The sequence below is a fragment of the Capsella rubella genome, unplaced genomic scaffold (assembly GCF_000375325.1).
Source record: "Capsella rubella cultivar Monte Gargano unplaced genomic scaffold, Caprub1_0 scaffold_4, whole genome shotgun sequence".
In the NCBI taxonomy this organism is placed as follows: Eukaryota; Viridiplantae; Streptophyta; class Magnoliopsida; order Brassicales; family Brassicaceae; genus Capsella; species Capsella rubella.
Genome location: NW_006238920.1, coordinates 1,670,885 through 1,685,348, shown reverse-complemented (window position 1 = coordinate 1,685,348; position 14,464 = coordinate 1,670,885). Strand labels below are relative to the sequence as shown.

Sequence of the window (14,464 nt, the reverse complement as noted above, 5' to 3'; positions counted from 1 at the left end):
GAGATTTTGGGTATTTTGATAAAAAATAATTATTATTAGTTTTTTAAATTTTAACTAAATAGTTAATGCCAATGGCATAGCCTAGTGAATGATTTCCAACTATAAGGTTTTTTTCAAAAAATGTTGCAAAAATGTTAATATAGATAGAAGGCAAATAATCTTATTCTGCAAAACCAAATTGGGTAACACAATACCGCGGTCAACAACTTAGGAAAGTTTAATCAACAACAAACCACAACAATAAATTATCTAAATTAATAACCAAAAATCCGGCAATGTTTTTCTTCGTTGAGCTCTCATCTCTTTAGTTCATCTTCTACACAAAGACGATTCAATATCACTTCAAAATTTATGTTACATTCAGATTTTTGGCTTTTTCCAACTTAATCTCTGAAATTTTCTTAAGAATCTTGTCTAATACTTACTTACAGATCTGATTTTTCCTTTATTTTCATGGTTATCGCTCGGTATAATAGCTGAGGTCCAATTTAGAAATGTTTAGATAAAAGTTTTGGAATCACAATCCATCTTTGCAAACACCATTGGAGGTGTGAAATGATGGTGACCCAAGTGTTTAATCAAATTTGGGGTTTTCAGGTTATTTAGACCATCTCTAATGTATTTTGCTATTTTTGCCTTTAAAATAGAGGACTCTATAATAGAAGTAACTTTTATTCCAATGTATTCCTCTATAATAGAATATTTCAAATATATTCTTTTAAAATTTTAATATTAACATCATCTATTTATAAAATTTGCAAATTAACTCATTTACTTTAACTTTTATAATATTTTAAGAAAGTAATTACTTTTATTTAAATTAAATATTTTTTTTTATAAAAGCAGTATATCATATAATTTTGTTTTTTTTAAAAGTACATCACATTATATAAAAAAAAATTAAGTACCGATTCCAAGTATATCCTCACTTAAACGACACAGCTCAAAACCAGATTTGTTCGAATTTAGAGTTTCTTTTCAAAAATCGGTAGAATCCATTGTAAAACTACTACATCTTCCAAATTTGGCTTGTTTATTAAGTGAACTTCATATATGAACGCACATGTTCTTGTTCTCAGTGATTAATTCTTCTTCTACATATTTTCTTTTGTTTCTTTGAATCAGTAATTGTTTTTTTTTCTTTCTTAATTTTGTGTTCTATATATTAGATTGTGGGTTTCCAACTTAAAACCAATTGGCAATGAGTGGAGAGGCTCATATATCTTATATACTACTCATGATCCTACTCAACTTCCATGTGAGATATTGTATCCCTAATACGCCACCTCGAGATGGTGACTCTTATGGCCATAGATCTCGGTATGTTCAGGCATGAATCGGTGGATCAACTATGGGTCAGACCGATTGTGGATTGGGTTGAGTATGTGCGGACCGGGCTCTGATAGATTGATATCATATTAGAATGTATGCTTCCAACTTAACAACTTAAAACCATATTAGTATGTCCAGTTTGATAATTTCGGCTTGGAACATTTCCCAGACCTAATATTTTTTTTTCCTCAATCTTTTAACAATAAACTACATTCAGATTTCCCCCAAAAAAAAAATAAAAAAAAATCATTGATAAGGAAAAGAATTAGAAAAAATTATTGTCAATACACTTGGTCAACCATACCGGACAGACATGGACACTTAATATAGTTAATAATCTTAGGCCAGTTGGGATTATTTATAGATGAAAAATATATAAGCATTTGGCATAAGCAAGTCTACCCTCACCATAGTTGAATACTTGAACATACCTTACCATGTTCTGATTTTAATTAGTTCGTGATTGGTGAGTAGTAAGCATTTGGCATAAGCTTCTTAACGTTGACCGATCAAAAGATCTCAGATGACGAACACCACCATCCCCGATGCTTCCACGACAGAACTACGCTCAGCTGAGTGGCGGCCTCAAGTGTTCATCAGTTTCCGGGGGGCTGATCTTCGCCTCAACTTTATAAGCTATTTGATCCCGGCCTTACAAAAAAATAATATCAACTACTATTACGACGAGGACGAACTCCGGGGAAAACGTCTCGGGATCCTTTTCAACAGGATCAGGGAGTCGCAAATCGCACTGGTGTTCTTCTCGATTCAGTACCCTGAGTCAGATTGGTGCTTGGACGAGCTGGTGGAAATTATGAAGAACATGGATAAAGATAAACTCGTAGTCATACCCATCTTCTTCAAAGTGAAGCCAGATGACGTGAAATGGCAAAAGAAAGAGTTCGGCCTTGCGTTATATGGAGAAGGTCGCCGTAGGAGACCCAGAATGTCGCAATGGGAAGACGCCTTAGAGGCTATTCCCACCAGCATGGGGTTGGTATATGAGGGACTAAGGTCACGTCTGAGGACTCAGTTTTTGTTTGACCATCTCACTTTTTCCTAAGCCAATGGTTCCATTGATTTAATTTTTTTTATATCCCTCATTGTATTTCAGTCCTGAAGTCAATTTCCTCGACAAGCTCATCGAGAATGTCAAGAAAGTGGAAGCCGAAGTTATATCAAAAAACAGAGGAAGAGAACGTTCCTCTTGCTCTGTATCTGTGAGACACGTTAGAGCTACGGCATGTCTTCCCCCTGACGACCAACGACTTGAGCAGCTGGAATAAAGGTTTTGTTTTGATCCTGCAGTTACTCAAATTTTTGGAATCGTTGGTATGGCCGGGATTGGTAAAACCAAACTAGCTCAAAACCATTTCAATAAGTGGAAAAAGCAGTTAGCAGTTAATAAGATACTTCTCAATATTCATGAGAAGTCAAATAATGAGGAAGGGTCAGATTGGCTGATTAAAGAGGATGCTGAAATCTTCAGAAGCAAAAGTATCATCCTGCTGGATGATGTGAGTGAAAAGGCACAAATACAGTCTCTACTCAATAATCTCCACCGGATTGAGAAGGGAAGCAAGATTGTGATTACAACACGCGACAAGTCATGGATCAAAGAAGTGGTACACGATACTTATGTAGTCCCCGGACTGAACGAGAAAGAAGCATTACAACTCTTTCACTATCATGCCTTCCATAACCAAGACTATACTCCCAACCAGAACATCACTAAGCTGTCCAGAAAGTTTGTTGATTATGCTGGAGGCAATCCACTGGCCCTGGAGGAATTAGGGAAGGAGCTTTGTGGTAAAAACGAGACTGAGTGGGAAAAAATAATAGATACACTGCCAAATTATTGCAACGAGAATATAAAAAGAGAGTTGAAAATCAGTTATGACAAACTGACCAAACAACAAAAAGAAGTGTTTCTTGACATAGCTTGTTTCTTCAGATCAGAAGGTGAGGATTGTGTAAACAGTTTACTGGATCCCAAAGACTCTCATGAGTCTGGTGAAGCCGCAAGGGTTATTGAAGATCTCGCCCACAAGTTCATGATAAGTGTCTCTGCTGGACATATTGAGATGCCTGATATACAGTGTTCCTTGGGCAAACAACTTGGTTTATTTGCATCTCTAAAAGACAATTTGGGAGAGAGCAGGCTGTGGGATCATGATGCAGTAGTTAAAGCTTTGGTCGATAAAGAGGTAAGAATCATCCATTTATGTTTTCATGACATCATTGTAGAAAAGATCAAAGGCTTATTAGATGGGAAGTAAAAGAAACTCACCGACATCAATTAACATTCTTGAAGTTGATGTTGATATAGACTAGTTTTTGCTACGTACTTTCCTAACTTATTGTGTTTTTTTAACATGTTAACAGGAAAAGACAGATATTACCGTGAGAGGTATCCTACTAGACGTATCAAAATTAAAAGAAGAAATTGCCATAGCTAAAAACAAGTTGACCTTGATGCCGAACCTGCGATATCTCAAAATATTTGACTCTACCTGTCCTCAGCAATGTAAAGTTGTTGACGCTGTAGACTGCAAAGTACACTTGCCCGATGAACTGGAGTTGAGGATTAATAATATTCGATATCTCCACTGGCTGAAATTTCCATTGAAGAAACTTCCAGGAGACTTCAACCCAGAGAATCTTGTTGACCTCAGGCTGCCGTACAGTAAGATTGAACGTGTTTGGAATGATGTGAAGGTGTGTCTTCTTCTTCACTACTTGATTTGATTATATGGCTACAGTAACCTATGAAGTTTAGCTGATTGGTGGTTGTTTTCTGAGTGATTGTCATCACAGGATACACCAAATTTGAAGTGGGTTGATTTAAGTCACTCGACAGAGCTGATCGACTTGTCAGCTTTAGGGAAAGCTGAATCTCTTGAAAGATTAACTCTTGAAGGTTGCATTAGTCTTGTTGATTTTCCCAAAGATGTGGAAAATATGGACAGACTTGCTTTCTTGAATCTCAGAGGATGCACAAGTCTCTCGTCTCTTCCAGAGATGGAGAACTTAAACTGTCTTAAGACTCTCATTCTCAGTGGCTGCACAAGCTTTGAAGAGTTCCAGGTGAAATCGAAAAATCTTGAATATCTACATTTAGATGGCACAGACATCACAGAGCTTCCCCAGACGATCAAGGAGCTCGAAAGACTTATCGTATTGAATCTGAAAGGCTGCCAAATGCTGAAGACTCTTCCGGACTGTATCCACAAGCTGAAGGCTCTTGAAGAACTAATACTCTCTGGTTGTTCAAAGCTTAGGAGTTTCCCTGAAATTAAGGAGAACATGGACAATCTTCAGATATTACTGCTTGATGGGACGGAAATTGGAAACAAGCCAAAGATCCAACGATCACCTTGTATGAGTGGCCTATCCTTGTTGCGACGGCTATGCTTAAGCAGAAATAAAAAGATCATCAGCCTGCAATCTGGTATTAGTGATCTTTATCATTTGAAATGGATCGACTTGAAGTGTTGCACTAAACTCCAATCTATTTCGATGTTGCCACCAAATCTTCAATGCTTAGATGCACATAATTGTACCTCACTTAAAACAGTAGCGAGTCCGCTAGCACGTCCTTTGGCAACAGAGCAAGTGGCCTCCTCATTCATTTTCACTAACTGTGAAAAACTGGAGCACGCCGCAAAGAATGAAATAACATGCTATGGTCACAATAAAGGCCGGCTCCTGTCAAAAACATTGAATCGCCACAATAAGGTATACCTTTTTGCTAGAGTTTTACTCTTTATTTTTTATAACCAAAACTTTCAGAGACTTGTCCATCCATAGTTTCTTAAGGTTTGGGTGGTCCAGTCTATGTTACAAGTCCAAAGTTCAAACAAGTCTATTTTATATTCTTTGCAGGGTCTTCGTTTTGAAGCTTTGGTTGCCACTTGCTTTCCTGGAAGTGAAGTTCCTGTTTGGTTTGGTCACAAAGCTTCTGGAGCAGAGTTGGAGCCTGAGCTGCCTCAACATTGGAGTGAAAATGGTCTTGTTGGGATAGCTCTATGCACTATTGTCTCGTTTGAAGATCAAAAAATCCGAAACAACAACCTCCAAGTGAAATGCATATGTGACTTTAACAATGTTAAGACATCCTCTAGCTACTTTAATTCTCCTGTTGGAGGTTTATCGGAGACAGGCGATAAGCAACGCACGATCAAATCTACTCATGTGTTCATTGGCTTCACCAATTGGTTGAATATAAAGAAATGTCAAGAAGAAGATGGTAACAGGTGTGTTCCTACTAAGGCGTCTATTAAATTTCAAGTGACAGATGATATTGGTGAGGTCAAGAATTGTGAGGTACTGAAGTGCGGTTTTAGTTTAGTTTATGAAACTGGTTCATGGGAGGCAAGCTCAAGGAGAGATGTCGAACAAGGTGAAGTTGAGTGTCTTGAGAAGAACATGAAGTCTCTGAAATTAGAAAGCAAATTCAATGGTGAAACAAGCTGTAGCTCCACAAAGAGCTAGATAGATTATTTTAGTCTACTATTTGTGTGTTGTACAACTCATAATAATAATAATAATAATATGACCATTGATTCTTTGTGTTTCTTTCTTTTAATGCACAGATTACTTTGGAATTCTTTTGGTTTCTAAAATGCACTTAAACTGGAGTTCGTACTATCTTAAACAAAACTAAAGCTTCAACATCATTCCTTGCTTGGTTCTTGTACGATTTTGTTCCCCTTTCACCTTTCTCTTTTTCCTTTAGAATTTATGAAAAATTGTTTTTTTATGTCCACAAAAGAATATAAAGTTCTATACCTACTCTGTTTTTGATGCATTTTGTTTCCCACAAAACTGTTCTTGTTTGTTTTCAGGTAGTCATCGATTAAACTCTCTCGTAGTCTTTTTGGCTCACCTGGCTAAAGTGTTGCGTTTGTTACTTTTTTATAGCTGATATTACTTATTATAGTAAGCTCATATCTAACTAGGCACTATTGGGTTTCTATATTTGTGAAATTAGTATGCATATATGTTTTAGGACAGTTTTGATCTTTCTTGCGGCTCTTTACCGATTAAAAGAGTTCATGTTATTGTTATGAGTAGTTAAATACTCATTTAAATAAGAACACATGATGTATATATCTTGATTCTTGCATATCTCTGTTATAGCTTTGTAGGGCTTAAGGTTTTAGACGCTAACTTATTGGTTGGAGGTGACTTTAGCGATGGCAGAGAGGAGAAGTAGCAATAGAGGAGAAGTTGTTATCAATGTTCCAGAGAAAGAGGATGCAGCAGCATTTCCTTCTACCAAGGTAGCGGCTACAACAGATTCAGATTCAAGGACTAGGAGACCAGAGCCATTGACCTTTTCTAACAAAGATGGTCTAGCTCCGCGGAGATCTCTTTCGAGGTCAGTTTACTCCAAGTCTAATTCAAGGTTTGATAAACAGCTGTCTCATCGATTCGATGAGACTATACTAGAGGAAAATGTTGGAACCGCTAGGGAACATTCAAATACGAGTGTGGGCATAGCAGCACTAAGTAAAGTTGCCGATGAGGAAGTTGATGAAAACGATGAAATCTACGAAAAGGTTATGCTACACCGAGTGAAGCGTAGCGGAATTAAACCTTTGGCTCTGTTTGAATTGGCACTGTTTGTGGCCATATTATGCACTTTGATTGTGAGTTTAACCGTTGATAAGGTGAAAAAGCATTGTGTTTTGGGTTTACAAGTCTGGAAGTGGTGTGTATTTGTGATGGTGACGCTTAGCGGCATGTTCTTGACGAACTGGTTCATGCATTTAGCGGTATTCATCATCGAAAGGAACTATCTCCTAAGGAAAAAAGTGTTGTACTTTGTGCATGGTTTGAAGAAGAATGTTCAAGTCTTTATTTGGTTCACCTTGGTTCTTGTTGCTTGGATTATTTTGTTTGAAGAAGACCATAAACACTCACGCAAGACCAAGAAATTTCTTGACCTTATTACTTGGACTATTGCTTCCCTTCTTATAGGGTCAATCCTTTTCTTGTTGAAGACGTTAGCTTTGAAAGTCCTTGCTTCAAAGTTCAACGTCAGAAACTTCTTTGAGAGAATTCAAGAATCTGTATTCCACCAATACGTTCTCCAGACCCTCTCGGGACCTCCTCTTATAGAAGAGGCAGAGAGAGTTGGGCGCGAGCCAAGCACGGGCCACCTTAGCTTCACGAGCACCAAAGATGGAACGGTGAAAGGGAAGAAAGTGCTTGATATGGGGAAGGTTCACAGGATGAAACAAGAGAAGGTCTCTGCTTTGACAATGCGAGTTTTGATCGAAGCTGTGGGATCTTCAGGTCTCACAACCATATCTAACACTTTAGATGAGTGTAAAAGTAAGAGAAAGAAAAATGATAAAGAGATAACTAGTGAGATGGAGGCTGTGGCTGTTGCTTATGATATCTTCAACAATGTTGCTCGGCCGAACCACAAGTAAGTAGTACACATCACAAAATACTCTGCTTTCTTCTAGTTTGCATCTTAATTATTATTTACAAACTTGATATTTGCTTCATTTCAGTTACATAGAGGAAGATGACATGTTGAGGTTCATGATAAAGGAAGAGGCAGAGCTTGTACTTCCTTTGATAGAAGGTGCCGAGACAGGAAAAATCACACGCAAAGCTTTTACAGAATGGGTGGTAAGCTTTCTTGTCCATGCCTTATTTTGGAGAAGCTATATGTGTAAGCATTTTGTTGCCCTTTTTTGTGACAGATTAAAGTTTACACAAGTCGGAAAGCTCTAGGACATTCACTGGGCGACACAAAAACAGCGGTTAAGCAGGTGGACAAGCTTATAATTGGAATCTTGACTGTTGCCACCTTCATCATTTGGTTGATACTTCTTGATATAGCATCGACCAAGTTGTTGTTAGTCTTCTCCACACAACTCGTGGGGCTTGCTTTCATGATTGGAAGCACTTGCAAGAATATCTTTGAATCCTTTGTGTTTGTGTTTGTGATGCACCCTTATGATGTTGGTGACCGTTGCGTTATTGACGGTGTAATGGTAAGTTTTTTTTGCTCATATATTAACTACTCATCTATAAGTTCTAACATCTAAGCCATTGCTTTTTTCTTTGCAAGTTGCTGGTTGAAGAAATACATCTTTTAACGACAGTGTTCCTCAAGATTGACAACGAGAAAGTGTTCTATCCAAATGCGGTTTTAATATCGAAACCAATAAGCAATTTCTACAGAAGTCCAGATATGGGAGATTATATAGAATTATCCATCTCATTCTCAACACCGGTAGCGAAAATCGCCACTCTCAAGGAAAGAATCACAGAGTAAGTATCAGGCAAAACAGAAACCCTCTGGCAATCACTCACTCAATTACTCACTCACTGTGTATACCCTTTTTTATTTGTCAGATACTTGGTAAAGAACCCACATCATTGGTATCCAGAAACCATGTTGATGGTGAAAGCGATTGAGAATGTGAACAAACTGAAACTGAATCTGCTCTTCCAGCACACGATCAACTTCCAAAAGTTCGTAGTGAAGAGTCTCAGGAGAACTGAGCTGATCATTGCGGTCAAGCAAATACTCGAAGATCTAGAGATCGATTACTCCCTCCTTCCTCAAGATGTTCATCTCACCGGGCACAAGTGATAGTTTCCTTCTTCCTTTTTGGATTTTATTTCACTACTACTATTACCTTCATTTGCTTCTGTTTAATAATCTATCTTCTATATATCAAAATAGAAGCATTAGAGACCATTTCTTAAACCACACACAATAAAAATTCACATTACTCATAAACGTTGATTTTATCTACTAAAACATGTCTACATATATGTCTACTGAATAATAACTTATACACCCCAAGAATCTGTAGCTGTTTTCTTATTCCTTGTTTAGTTGAAGTCACATCACAACCCCCAAGTTCTAATAATGTAATGTATTCATGAAGAATCTAAACCCTTCCTAGAGGATTCTTCCAGAACACCAACAACAATATAGTAACCAATCTAGTGTCTTCCATTGAAGAAACTTAACTTGAATATGGTGGCCAAGCCAGTCATGCCTCAAGATTCCGGTAAATTCAACTCTTGTGCAAATTCTTTAGTCATCTTCAAGAAACCTTCCATATGAAGTTGTTTCCATTCCTTCCATATACACAAGTACACCAATTGAAACAAGCCATGAACCAGAGAGAGACATATATAACAAAGACCAAGTAGAGAATAAGAGCTCACCTCGAAATCCCATGTACCAAAGAGGTCAGGATCATCTTTATTGGCCCATATGTAAGTTTTTGTTAGCAGTTTCTCTGAACTATCCTGTGGATTGAAAGAAGATAAGAGAAACATAAAAATCTCAACTTTTCAACATCTATACACTAAAAACAAAACTTAGCAAAGGACTCACAGTTAACAAAACTTGAACGTTCTGTCTTTCATACTCAGTATCCTCAAACTCATCTAACACATAAAGTTCATGATCTGTGATTCCAAATAACACCTACACACACACACACAAAGATCAAAATTTCACAAATCCCTAAAAGGTATGAGAAAGGAATCTGATTCGGAGACTGACCCTGCCAGACACTGTATCGTCCTTAGCTGGTAGAATCGCGGGATAAACACGTCCTTTGATACTGAATCTATGGCTGCAAAAACCCAAAATCGACAATCAAAATTTTCAATTTCAATTTCACAAACCCGAATCGATGAGAGAGAGAGAGAGGGAAGGAATCGTACAAATCAGGGAGGGTTGCGGAGGATGTTTGAGGGATACGGTTGAGGAGGAGACGAACTACGTCGTCGGCCATGAGACTACCGTAGACGAAGACACTGTGCATTGCCACTGTACTACCACTCATCTTCTTCTTCTTCTTCTTCCTCTTCACTTGTGCGAGCCTTTCGATATGAAATACGTCTTAAGCTTCGTTAAACTCATTTCAAAAGGAAAAATAAAATAAAAAAAATAAAAAGAGAAGTCGACTCTGCTGGGGATCGAACCCAGAATCTCTGGTTTCGTAGACCAGCGCCTTATCCATTGGGCCACAGAGTCTTTGATGCCTACTGTCACTTTATGAGATATTTATACTATGGTTTAATAATGAGAATCATAGGTAAGACAATTTCTCAAAGCTTTTTTTAATAACAATTCTAGCTAATTTTTAGTAAGAAGAGGACTCTGATGTCAATATTTTTAAATTTTTTTTCCTCATCCTAAAAATTATTTCTCATTTATAGATAAGTTATTAAAATTATTTTTATATATATATCTTCAAGATTACTTGCGTGGAAATTAATACTTTTCCACTAAAAAATCTCTACACAAATTGGTAAATTAATTGTAAATGGTCAAAAAAAAATTCAGTAATTAGGAAAAGAGAAGTCAAGAGGTCAAAAGAAGGAGAGGAGAAGAAGAAGGAGAAACGTTCATAGAAAGAGAGACAAGAAGAAGAAGATACATACAAATGTGTTTTTTTATAGAAACTCTTCTTTCTCTTTTATCCTCTTATTTCGCCTTATTACAAAATGAAAAATAGAGAAACCATCTTTAAACCTCGAAACACATCTTTCTCTCTCTCAATTTCTTTCTTTATTGGTGCTGAATCTTGAATCTTGAAAGCGAAAGAGAGACAAAAAAAAAAAAAAGAGAATGTGGTTGGCAAAGAACAATAACGTGGGAGTCAAGGAAGGAGGAACGACCGGAGTTGTAGCTGTTGCAATAGACAAAGACAAAAGCAGCCAACTTGCTCTTAAATGGGCTGTTGATAATTTGTTGCAGAGAGGCCAATCTGTAATTCTTGTCCATGTCAAACTCCGACCTTCTCCTTTGACTAATAGCCCTTCTCTTCATGCTTCCTCTGCAAGTAAAAACAAACCCTATCTTTCTCTTGTCTTCATCGTTTTTATTTTGAAAATATTCATTGGTTGTTAATTGTTTGTTTCTTCTTCCAGAGCTGAGCCAAGAATCTTCCTTGGTATGTAGAGATCCAGAAGGACTTTCTAAGGAGTTGTTCCTTCCTTTTCGTTGCTTCTGCACACGCAAAGATGTTAGTTTCTTTGTTTTAGATTCTTGTTTTGTTTTCCTCTGTTTGCTTCCTTATGGTATTGTGTAATGAAAACTCTCTAGATTCAATGCCAAGATGTGTTGCTTGAAGAGACTGATGTAGCCAAAGCATTGGTCGAATATGCAAACCAAGCCGCCATTGAGGTTTTAGTGGTTGGTTCATCCAACAAAGGTGGCTTTCTCAGGTAAGAAAACAAAATCTTTTATCATTAGCTGAATCTTGATTCTCCATTGATGGTGAATGATTGAATTTGTGCAGGTTTAATAAGCCTACAGATATTCCAGGCACCATAACAAAAAGTGCACCTGACTTTTGCACAGTTTATGTAATCTCCAAAGGAAAGATTCAAACAATGAGATCAGCTTCTCGTTCTGCTCCCATGACTGCTCCTTTACGCAATCCAGTTCAACCACCTAGCTTAAAACCACCTCAACCTATGCCTTCTACTTCCACTAACACTATGCGAGGTTCTCAAAAACACACAAAAACTCTTCTCTTAACTTTGTCCTCTTCATTCATTTGTCAATTTTAGCTTAGAACTTATCTTCCCATGCAGCTGAAAGACGTTCTTTCGAGTCTCAACAACGAAGATCTGTTGAAGATCCACAACGTCGGTCCATGGAAGATCTACAACGAAGATCCGTGGAGGATCTTCAACGTAGGTCAATGGAGGATCTCCAACGTAGGTCCATGGATGATCAATCAGAATCCTTCAGGTAAAAAAAACCACACTCGTGTTTTAATTTAGATATAATTACGAAACCTAAACTCGTTTGTGTATAAAACACGTAACAGGTCTCCTTTTACAAGAAGAGGCAATGGAAGATCATATGGAGATCTCTCTGTTCCAGAATCAGATATATCATTTATCAGTTCTGGAAGACCAAGCATTGACCGTATCTTCCCTTCTCTATATGACAATAACAATGATCCAAACAGAACACCTCCTAGGCTGTCTAATTTCTCAGACATGGACTATGGTTCAAACTTTGATCAGTCATCAAACTATGGAAGGAGATCAGTGGATATGAGCTCACCTACTAATATGTCAACAGGCTCGTTCGAGAACGAAAGATTTTCATCTGCCTCTCAATCAATTGTAAGACTAATAATACATTGTTCTTCATGTTTTTTGTTACACAACTAAACATATTGACATTAAATTTTGAGTTAAAGCAGGATGATGTTGAAGCTGAAATGAGGAGGCTTAAACTTGAGTTGAAGCAGACAATGGAAATGTACAGTACAGCTTGCAAAGAAGCACTCACAGCAAAACAGAAGGTATGTATATATATAGTTTCTGGTTGCGAAGATCTTGAAATTCAAAATCTGATAATGTTTTGGTGTATAATACAGGCCACTGAGCTTCAACGTTGGAAGTTAGAAGAAGAGAGGAAGCTAGAAGAGGCAAGACTTGCTGAGGAAGCAGCTTTGGCCATTGCAGAGAAAGAGAAAGCAAAGTCAAAAGCAGCTATAGAGGCAGCTGAAGCAGCTCAAAGGATTGCTGAATTAGAGTCAAAGAAGAGAGTTAACGCGGAAATGAAAGCTCTCCAGGAGTCTGAGGAGAAAACAAAGGCCCTTACCGCTTTAGCAAACTCAGATGTTAGGTACAGGAAGTACTCCATTGAAGAGATTGAGAGCGCGACAGAGTATTTCGCTGAGAAGTACAAGATTGGTGAAGGTGGTTATGGACCTGTCTACAAATGTTATCTTGATCATACACCAGTAGCTGTTAAAGTTCTTCGTCCCGATGCAGCTCAAGGAAGATCTCAATTTCAACAAGAGGTTGAGGTATTGAGTTGCATTAGGCATCCTAACATGGTGTTACTTCTTGGTGCTTGCCCGGAATGCGGATGTTTAGTCTACGAGTTCATGGCGAACGGGAGCTTAGAAGACCGTCTGTTCAGATTAGGAAATAGCCCACCTCTTTCTTGGCAGATGAGATTTAGAATCGCTGCAGAGATAGGTACAGGACTATTGTTCTTGCACCAGGCTAAACCAGAGCCTTTAGTTCACCGTGACCTCAAACCTGGAAACATCTTACTAGACCGTAACTTTGTCTGCAAGATATCTGATGTTGGTTTAGCAAGATTAGTTCCTCCATCTGTTGCAGACACGGTGACACAATACCGCATGACTTCAACTGCTGGCACGTTCTGTTACATCGACCCGGAGTATCAACAAACAGGAATGTTGGGTGTGAAGTCTGATATTTACTCGCTAGGGATTATGTTCTTACAACTGATAACAGCAAAACCACCAATGGGTTTAACTCATTACGTTGAGAGAGCACTTGAGAAAGGAACTTTGGCTGACTTACTTGATCCAGCTGTTCCAGATTGGCCAGTAGAAGACACTGCAAAGTTTGCAAAGTTAGCTCTTAAATGTTCAGAGCTAAGGAGAAAAGATAGACCTGATCTTGCTAAAGTTATATTACCTGAGCTAAACAGATTAAGAACACTTGCTGATGAAACAACAGATTCTGTTGTATTCAACAATAGCCCTGAACCATCTACAACTGATATGAAACTGGTGAGAATCGATGGTAGCTTAAAAACCAAAACTTTGGAATCTATTACTTAAAACTCAGTTTTATGATATCTTTCTTCACAACAACATTTTTCAGGAACAAATGAGTGGTGCTTCTATCTCGGTACCTCAATAAGTTTACACACAAGGATCTTGAATCATCAACTAGCATGCTCGTAGTATAAGGAGATGCATTATATATAGTGTCTTTTTTCCCTTGTAGATAAAAGTGTTTGTACAAATTTTCCTTACAATGTAACTTGATAATATCTACTAGTTAATTGGGAAAATTAGCATTATAGTACATTTTCAAAACTTAATTTGTGATATAGTACATTTACTATTCAAAATTGGATAAATACACAATGGGTCCACTATGTGAGATGGAGAATGTGTGAGATATATGAGAAAGTGGGGTATAGTGTAGTGGTGGTAAATTACAAAAGGGTAGATGTACAAAAGGCATCCGTACAATTCATTTGTACATATAATATGTGTATAGTTTGATCTGTACAATTGTATTTGTACATATATATCATATTGTACAAATACATGTATAATAC

The 14,464-nt window shown here is 37.6% G+C and overlaps 4 protein-coding genes and 1 non-coding gene across 6 annotated transcripts; 3 read left to right on the top strand and 2 right to left on the bottom strand.

Annotated features, from left to right (window-relative positions):
• Positions 1 to 1,855: 1,855 nt before the first annotated feature.
• On the top strand, positions 1,856 to 5,868 carry LOC17887655 (disease resistance-like protein CSA1). The gene is made up of 6 exons (XM_023783793.1): positions 1,856 to 2,346; positions 2,447 to 2,577; positions 2,641 to 3,539; positions 3,718 to 4,050; positions 4,150 to 5,070; positions 5,218 to 5,868. The coding sequence occupies exons 1-6, from the start codon at positions 1,856 to 1,858 to the stop codon at positions 5,824 to 5,826; spliced, it is 3,384 nt and encodes a 1,127-aa protein (XP_023639561.1). The 3' UTR covers positions 5,827 to 5,868.
• Positions 5,869 to 6,529: 661 nt separating this feature from the next.
• LOC17889491 (mechanosensitive ion channel protein 9) lies at positions 6,530 to 9,026 on the top strand. The gene is made up of 5 exons (XM_006293717.2): positions 6,530 to 7,771; positions 7,860 to 7,980; positions 8,055 to 8,348; positions 8,426 to 8,628; positions 8,713 to 9,026. Exons 1-5 carry the CDS (start codon positions 6,531 to 6,533, stop codon positions 8,951 to 8,953), a joined length of 2,100 nt encoding a protein of 699 aa, XP_006293779.1. The 5' UTR covers position 6,530; the 3' UTR covers positions 8,954 to 9,026.
• LOC17888574 (AIG2-like protein D) lies at positions 8,940 to 10,227 on the bottom strand. Of its 2 annotated transcripts, XM_023783580.1 has the most exons (6): positions 10,048 to 10,227; positions 9,884 to 9,956; positions 9,713 to 9,805; positions 9,541 to 9,624; positions 9,341 to 9,450; positions 8,940 to 9,030 (listed from the first exon to the last, which is right to left on the bottom strand). In XM_023783580.1, exons 1-5 carry the CDS (start codon positions 10,167 to 10,169, stop codon positions 9,370 to 9,372), a joined length of 453 nt encoding a protein of 150 aa, XP_023639348.1. In that variant the 5' UTR covers positions 10,170 to 10,227; the 3' UTR covers positions 8,940 to 9,030; positions 9,341 to 9,369. The 2 variants fall into 2 exon arrangements, with proteins under 2 accessions (XP_023639348.1, XP_023639347.1); XM_023783579.1 differs by lacking the exon at positions 8,940 to 9,030 and having other exon boundaries at positions 9,085 to 9,450.
• Positions 10,228 to 10,287: 60 nt separating this feature from the next.
• On the bottom strand, positions 10,288 to 10,360 carry TRNAR-ACG. The gene has a single exon. It is a non-coding gene; the product is annotated as a tRNA-Arg (tRNA).
• A 597-nt stretch (positions 10,361 to 10,957) lies between these two features.
• LOC17889713 (U-box domain-containing protein 52) lies at positions 10,958 to 14,078 on the top strand. Its single transcript, XM_023783569.1, has 10 exons — positions 10,958 to 11,171; positions 11,260 to 11,354; positions 11,435 to 11,556; positions 11,631 to 11,839; positions 11,929 to 11,986; positions 12,035 to 12,088; positions 12,168 to 12,471; positions 12,552 to 12,653; positions 12,729 to 13,904; positions 13,999 to 14,078. The coding sequence occupies exons 1-10, from the start codon at positions 10,958 to 10,960 to the stop codon at positions 14,035 to 14,037; spliced, it is 2,373 nt and encodes a 790-aa protein (XP_023639337.1). The 3' UTR covers positions 14,038 to 14,078.
• The last annotated feature ends 386 nt before the right edge of the window (positions 14,079 to 14,464 follow it).

Excerpts from the sequence above, each read along its gene's own strand:
- LOC17887655 (XM_023783793.1), top strand. The coding sequence starts at position 1,856 with ATGACGAACACCACCATCCCCGATGCTTCCACGACAGAACTACGCTCA. Across the intron at positions 4,051-4,149 it reads GTGTTTGGAATGATGTGAAG|GATACACCAAATTTGAAGTG; the intron begins GTGTGTCTTCTT and ends TTGTCATCACAG. Across the intron at positions 5,071-5,217 it reads CATTGAATCGCCACAATAAG|GGTCTTCGTTTTGAAGCTTT; the intron begins GTATACCTTTTT and ends TATTCTTTGCAG.
- LOC17888574 (XM_023783580.1), bottom strand. The coding sequence starts at position 10,169 with ATGAGTGGTAGTACAGTGGCAATGCACAGTGTCTTCGTCTACGGTAGT. Across the intron at positions 9,957-10,047 it reads TCCGCAACCCTCCCTGATTT|CCATAGATTCAGTATCAAAG; the intron begins GTACGATTCCTT and ends GGGTTTTTGCAG. Across the intron at positions 9,451-9,540 it reads TTGGTACATGGGATTTCGAG|GAATGGAAACAACTTCATAT; the intron begins GTGAGCTCTTAT and ends TGTATATGGAAG.
- LOC17889713 (XM_023783569.1), top strand. The coding sequence starts at position 10,958 with ATGTGGTTGGCAAAGAACAATAACGTGGGAGTCAAGGAAGGAGGAACG. Across the intron at positions 11,840-11,928 it reads TTCCACTAACACTATGCGAG|CTGAAAGACGTTCTTTCGAG; the intron begins GTTCTCAAAAAC and ends CTTCCCATGCAG. Across the intron at positions 12,472-12,551 it reads CATCTGCCTCTCAATCAATT|GATGATGTTGAAGCTGAAAT; the intron begins GTAAGACTAATA and ends GAGTTAAAGCAG.
- LOC17889491 (XM_006293717.2), top strand. The coding sequence starts at position 6,531 with ATGGCAGAGAGGAGAAGTAGCAATAGAGGAGAAGTTGTTATCAATGTT. Across the intron at positions 7,772-7,859 it reads GTTGCTCGGCCGAACCACAA|TTACATAGAGGAAGATGACA; the intron begins GTAAGTAGTACA and ends GCTTCATTTCAG. Across the intron at positions 8,629-8,712 it reads CTCAAGGAAAGAATCACAGA|ATACTTGGTAAAGAACCCAC; the intron begins GTAAGTATCAGG and ends TTTATTTGTCAG.